Below are 7,484 nucleotides of genomic sequence, written 5' to 3' on the forward strand. Positions count from 1 at the left end.
TATTCTATCGCGATATTTCATTTTCCTATCGTTGCCTAACATTATACCGGTATTACCGTGAACGGTATAATATGGCCCAGCCCTATTAGCAAGTCTGACTTTTTGAATTGGAGCAGGTAAACAAAGACAGGGCCACGTTCAGCACCGTGAAGCATCTCCTCTGCTGTCATTAAAAAGCCTGGAAGCATCTCTGAGCAGATGTTGTCCTGCCCCTGTTACATGTACGCTTCTAGCTGCTCAGTCCGAGACCTCTGTCACAGTTCTGTTTCAGTCAAGTGTCTGTTTGGCCCCTGGACTCTTCTATGAATCCATGCTGCTGTTTTACCTTTATATACCTTTGAAATGTCTAAATCCTCCTTCAGCTGATCACTGCACAAATCAGACCCTGAGATGTAGCGTTTTACCTGATCCAGAGCCTGAAGTGGTCATGTCATAGATTAGGTCCTTCAGTGTTGTTCCCACAGTGATGAAAGGGTGGTCCATGGAGGGGTCTTCCTCATTAGGCACCCGATGGTGGTGGTGGGCCCCGGCTCCCCCGGCGCCCAGGCCTCTGTGGCTGTGGCAAACGTAGAACGCCAAAACCAGCAGCAAGCAGAGCACACATACAGGGCCAGCAATGACAGCAGCGAGGGCCACCGGCCCCAGAGGAGAAGGAGTCGCTGTGGGGCCTGCAAGACACAAAGAGTGTTGGTCAGAATACCTGCTGACCCAAAGCCTGGACCTGCGCTGGCCTGACTGCAGCCTGGAAGCATAAAGGTTAATGTGACGACGAGCCTCAAGTCCTCGTTCTGTGGATCTCAGAGTGCACGACACAGGTTTACGTGGATTCAGGACCTCAGTCATGCAGTGCGGTAGAAACACATCCCCACTGGATCGGGCTTTTTGAATCTGGTGTGCAGCTACGTGTAGCTTAGGTTTGTGTACTCAATCAGCTGGTTACACCTTCTCTTCACCAGCAGTGCCCATACTGACGTCATCATGATGGTAAAAACCATCACAACCGTGCACTTCACAGCAGCTTCACCAGCAGATGTGACCCCGCGAACGCATCATTAATCCCCCCATCTATCTAACGATCTACCTGGTGCACTGCGCCGAGCGTGTTCGTCTGCTACCAGACAACAGCGGCGTTTTAGACCAGCGAGGGAATGAGTCGCTGCTGTTTGGATTTAGCGAGGAGGACGAACGAAATGTCATCATTAGAAAAACAGGAATTCTCACCTCTAACACAAAAGTAGAAGTACTATGAAATATTATGTTCAGCCTCAGTTTGTTCAAGCTTAGCTGGGTAATGCACCTGAAACCCATCCGAGTCCACCTCGCACTACATCACTACAACACTTATTTTTGGGAAAGTCCAGACTTGAGCCAATGAAAGGCCAGTCGTGCTCTAAAGTCCTCCAATGAGGCTGATGTAAAACGATTCTGAAAAGACGAGTGGGCCTCACTCCCAGTTATCACAAACACACGAGTGCAGTTCTTTGGTTTAGGGCATAATTACTTTTTCACGTGATAGTTTTGCGTAGCTCGTTTCCACCTTAATAAATCATCGTTTAATGAAAACTGCATTTTATATTTACTTGGGTTGTGTTTTTTTATTTATTTAAAAAAACATGCAAACAGTTTTTCTAAACTGCATGTCAGTGCAGTCACCCTCAGCTCCCTCTGCACCACAGCAGACCAGTACAGCACCAGTCCTCTAAGTGCCCACTGCACTCATGAAAAAGACCCTCCTACTCTGACGCTCTCGCTCCACTTTGTTTTAACGACTGAGAAGCTTTTCCACCTGCAGTAGCGTAGTGGCTGTACTTTATAATTAAAGGAAGGCATGAAGAGGCAATATGGCTGGTGTCCTCTTACCAGTGGGGGTCACTGGCTCTTTGTTGCAGTAGTCTGTGGTACAGCACAGTGGGTAAATGCCACTGTCATCTTTGGTAGATGGGGCACAGATGAAGGGTCGGTCTCGTGGGATCAAGTCACGATTGTGCACACACTGGCGCTGCTCAATGGTCATCCGGCTGCCTGACTTTTGGATGGCTACAAAGCAGATACCGTCTGTCGTGCAGCTGGAGTTGGTGCTGCAGCGGTCACAGTAACACTGAAGGCCTGGAAGAGGAAAAAGGGGGGAGGATTAATTCACTTCAACTTTATTTATACAGCACAAAATCACAACAGCAGTCGCCTCAAGCTGCTTTATATTGTACAGTAGAGCCTACAATAAACCATACAGAGAACAATCATATGACCCCCTATGAGCACTTTGGCGACAGTGGGAAGGAAAAACTCCCTTTAAACAGGAAGAAACGTGCGGCAGAACCAGGCTCACATCTATGGGCAGTTAACCTAAGCCCGCTATCTGCATGTGTTTGGACCACGAGACCAGAGAACGCACGCAGACGGAGAGAGAACACGCCACATATGGATCATTTATTCATCAAAGACACAAACGCACCACAATAGCCCGATAGTGTCATCACATGATATTATACAGGAGCTGCCAACTCAGCTCTCGAGTGGGCAGTCACAATGAAGCAGTTCATTTCCATCTGTAGCTTCAGGCTGCGCTTCATCATTTGGCCACCAGATGTCACCAAAGACAACTGTGTCGATAAGCTGTGAGTAATGAAGCTTTTTGAGCTTCAGAAAGCTTCACTGGGCCGTGACTAAGAAGCAGTCATTAAATGAGTATCTCATTCAGGTCTTTTACACTCAGCTTTATGTTGCACTACTCATCAGAGCTAACCAATATTAATATCAGTGCTGAAACATATGCACGGCTGAGGATGGTCATTTGCTGGTATTATGGCCCAAGTGGGTCTCAGCAGGCTGACAAATGCTGATAGCACAACACCTGCAACGAGTAACTCGTGATACATGATCAGGAAAACCTGAAGCAGCAATGCCATCAATGGTGACGAATGCTGACACTGCATAATTCACTCTGAAACTCCCATATTGGCCAATTTGTGATGGAGAACTTCCTCCACGTCTACAGAAGTGACGATATGTCAGTGTGGGCACTTCTACAGAAAGCAACATTTCTAAGGAATGGGAGTTATGGGAACCAGCAGTGATCTGACGCAGAGACCTAAACTCTTCTGGGATGTGATGACGACACGCACACACACGCGCGCACACACACGCACGCACACGCGCACACGCGCACGCGCACACACGCACGCACACACGCACACACACACACACACACACCTCCAGTTTTAATGATCTCTGCTGTTGGTTTACTGTAACTGACAGCTCACTGAATGAAGGGTTAATTAAGTGCAAGACTGAGGACGACATAAACGTTCGAACTTTCCCTGTCGACACACTCACAGAGCACTCCGTAGCCTAGCAACATGGCAGAATAACAAATCTGTACGGTCCAAACAGCAGGTTTTAATCAGTGGCTGCTTTCAGGGGGAAGTGAGTGTAGTTCCCTGTGGACCCACTGAGGCAGGTCATTTAAGCTGATCAGAGGAGTCGAGCAGCATCTTCACCAGCAGCTCCCACAGACAGAAGTCTTTTCCACACACACACCACACACACGTGCCATAACACTGACAGCCACTCATGAACAGGTTTTTCTACACGATCTTACACAGCACGCCTCGCTCAGTTAAGCACCTGCTCCTAGAATAAAGCGCTGTCCATCAAACATTTCCACACTAAACACATCAGGACCAACTCAGGCTTCACCTTCACCCGGCTCCTGAGCCGCAGCCAGGAATGCTGGCTTCATTTTACATGCTTACGTAGTGTGGCACGTCGCACACAGACACAAACGACTTCACAGAAACTACAAATGATTATTGTACAGTCAGTGACAGCTGCCTTCTTCACCAGCAGCGATCGATGCGTCTCACACAGCTCTGCTTGGTGTTTTCTTTCCAAATATTCCCTCCTTCCTTCCTGATTCTTCCCACTAGGACAACATTCCCAGATGCACCGAAACATTTGTTTTGTTGTTGTTTTGGTTTTATTTCATATTAAACTAATAAGGACTTACCAAGACCAACACATACAGTTTAGTGGTTGTTCTTTGAGCTGTACAAGATGCTGAAGCCGCAGGTCAAAGCATTTGTAATCACCTCTGCACACACCAGCACAATAACAAGAGAAGCAGCAACAACAACCTGCAATGTGCTTAATGTAAGGAAGGCTGCTAAATGACCCTCGAGCTCAAGATAGTAACAGCAGTGCTGTGGAACACTATGAAGACACCAGCTCACACTGTGTGTGTGTGTGTGTGTGTCTGTCTGTTTGTGTGTCTGTTTGTGTGTTATCCTTATGCAGCTCAGAAGCATATGGCTGGTTGTGTTAAAGCAACACAATCCATCCTTGGGTAAGTGCTCTGAATAATTAAGCAGCTGAGTGAGGAGTGTTACAGACAGATGATACAAACGGCATGAAAGGCAGAGTGTGCATACGTGTGTGTGTGTGTGTGTGTGTGCATACGTGTGTGTGTGTGTGTATACGTGTGTGTGTGTGTGTGTGTATATACACGTGTGTGTGTGTGTGTACATGAACATTTACTGAAGTGGTTGTTATAAATGTTCCAACGGTGTGCATCATTCATACTGCAACACACCACGATACGGAAAACTATTAAAGTCATACAAGAAGTGATTGCTGAGGTATTTTTAGTCACTGGTCTCGTTCATTCATTGATGGTGTAGTTGTTGCACACACCACTGCTTTTGTTTTATTTGTGGTGAAAACAAACTTTAAACCTGCTGCAGAGATTTCTTTATGTCCTCTCATGTAAATCCTCACAATTCCAGACTACGACTGTTTCCTTTATTGCCTCACTGCATCTCAAACAAAGCTGTGATTTTTGACCTGATATGAACCCGCTCATACAAACAGACCAATAGGAATGTGGCCTCCCAACAACACAAACAACACAAAGCACAGAGGTTCACGTTAATCTGCGTCAGCAAGCCACGCTTTCTGTTTCCACTCTGGTTTTAAGCAGAAGTCTCCGAGTATGTGGCGCAGCAACATTTCCGTTGTTTTGTCTAGACGTGTGAGACACACCTGAGTAACAGAGTGTGTGTCTGCAGGGACAGACGAGCTGTGTGAGTCACTCTGCTGTCAGCTGGCTTTTATTTACAGCCACATCTCTGCTCTCGTCTGTGTGTGTGTGTGTGTGTGTGTGGTAAATCCAACTACACTGAAGTTAAAGTGTTTAAAAACAGCAGTAATAAGCACACAGTATCAGCACCAGCACCTCCATGAAAATAATAAGTGTGTGCATGTCCAGCTGTTTGCGTTTTCCACAGAAACCATCTCACTTTGGATCCTTGGGAACATTTGTCACCAAAGCCCGTTTACAGTTTTCCATGTTCTCCTTCTTTCCCAAAGCCCGCTGGAGGTCCTCTCAGCAGGGACATTACCATCCATCTGATTTGTTCAGCTAATAGCTGTGCACAGCTGCACCAAATATTAAAGTGAATACATTAATATAGCATAACAGAGGGTTCAAGTGGTAACCTGAGGAAAACCTGAAACAACCTGCAGTGGGGCTGTTCGATATAACCATATATGTCGGATGACGATGTAAAAACATCTACAGTTTCATTTTACGCTGTCGTTTGTTTCGTGGTGTCGCAAAATAAACTGTTTATGGCAATATTTGTTCATGGTTCTGATGTCGCTGTAGTGGCTGTGTTAATGTCTTAAAGTTCTCTTTCTCTTATATTTAATACAACCACACTACAGACGGACAAGCGCCTGTTTTTATGCGTTGTCGTTAGCAACAACGACGGTAACACCATCGCGTGTCCGCTCGTTTATGTTCCACGTAAACCTTTCACAATAAAGCTCAAGATCCTGTTGAGACCTTTCAAAATAAACTGAATCACGTGAAAAAGTATGCAGAGTATTGACGGATGAGAATTTAAAAAGAGCCGCCAGGTGCTAAAAAATAAACCCCAGACTCAAACGTTAGACGCTTTTCCTCGCAGCACGCCGTGTAATAAATACTCACAAAGGAAACGGCGGCCGTTACAACTTGTGTCTAAAAATGTATCGTTTCATGCATCGGTCGCTGTCGTTGCTTCGAGGCTCAAGCTTTACTGTGAAAAACTGTTACAGGATAAACAGTTTCATGGCTCAAAAAAACAAAGTATGAGAACACTTCTTCAGATCATATGTATCATATTTGACACGCACAGTGTTTTTGGGACTGTAACACCATCAGTGTGAACCTGACAAACCGAAATAAACTGCACAACACATTTAAACCAAGTAAAAGAAAACCGATAAGCAAATATGATACAAATTAAATGTCATATATGGAAATGTAAAAGTGATCTATTTACAAAAAATGAAACAAAAGAAGGTGAATGTTCTGGCAGTTATTTCCTGGTTCAGGCTGAGTTTAACTTCAGTCTGAGGTTAAAGGTGATAGAAAGAGCTCACACTGAGTGTCATGTTTGCATTTCACTGCTTTCTACTCTGGACGTCTGTTTATACTCAGCTGTAAGTATAAAAGGCTCCACTCTGCAACCTGTTTCTTTTCAGCATTAGTTTGTGCTGATATTGCACTTTTTGAAATCTGCATTTTAAATGTATTTTTAAATATTACTTTAAATACTTCGATTTAAAGTTCTGCTAAAAGTTTCAATGCAAAGATCAGCATCACTGCACTGCAGTGAGTTTTAGGCATACAGGTGTGACAGAACAGCTTTAGTGTTACAATGTTACAAAATGCAGCGAAACATTCAAACAGTTGTATCGATTAGAAAATAGACTGTATCGGATTCATGCCGCTGTGGGCAGATATCCAACCTTATGATATCAGCGTTGGACATAAAAAAGTGGCATGGTGCCATCTTTACTTTTAACCTCCTAAGTACATGACAGGAAGTGGTCCAGGAGCCACAGATGACCTTTGAACTATTCCAAGCTCAGTTTTTGATCAAATATAACAAAAAGATTGTTAGCACGTGGTGGGAGGGCCGATGTAACGACCAGCCTCTTTAATGAAGCGCTCAGCTCCAAACACAAGAACCTCAAGTCTGCTGAGACTCAGGATGAGGAGATGCAGTGCAGAGCAATGACAGGAAATGTCTTTACAACTGTTCAGTACATCACTCAGTGTAACATGTGCAAAGACACGTGAGGGACTGCACATACGATAAGGTCATGTACAGGTAAGTATGATTGAAAGCAGTGACCAGGATACCAAACCTATTGGGTAATCTGTCCTCACATGGACTCCCAGTCTGGAAGCAGTGGGTTGACTGGAACAGGCCCAGTGGCTGACAGGGTAACAGTCTAAATGTTAAAGTGGTTCAATTCAATTTTATTTATACAGCGCCAAATCACAACAGTCGCCTCCTTTATATTGTAGATCGTACAGTAATAGATTCAAAGGTTGAGTTGGTTGAGGAGAAGAGGGCACAGCGGATGAAGGCTGGGCGTGATCCTCGGTGCGTGCCGGGCAGCTGCTGAGTCAGGTTGACGGCGTTAGGCCTGGG

General features: G+C 45.1%; 1 protein-coding gene across 1 annotated transcript in view; it reads right to left on the reverse strand.

Moving 5' to 3' along the window:
• tgfbr1b (transforming growth factor, beta receptor 1 b) overlaps positions 1-7,484 on the reverse strand; it is a 34,985-nt gene that overhangs the window by 15,573 nt on the left and 11,928 nt on the right. Inside the window, exons 2-3 of the mRNA XM_013915987.1 lie at positions 1,861-2,106; positions 405-668 (exon numbers count right to left, since the gene is read on the reverse strand). Coding sequence (XP_013771441.1) covers positions 405-668; positions 1,861-2,106 — 510 coding nt within the window. The remainder of the gene's footprint in view (positions 1-404; positions 669-1,860; positions 2,107-7,484) is intronic.

The sequence above is a fragment of the Pundamilia nyererei genome, unplaced genomic scaffold (assembly GCF_000239375.1).
Source record: "Pundamilia nyererei isolate P.nyererei 1_Seehausen unplaced genomic scaffold, PunNye1.0 scaffold00418, whole genome shotgun sequence".
In the NCBI taxonomy this organism is placed as follows: domain Eukaryota; kingdom Metazoa; phylum Chordata; class Actinopteri; order Cichliformes; family Cichlidae; genus Pundamilia; species Pundamilia nyererei.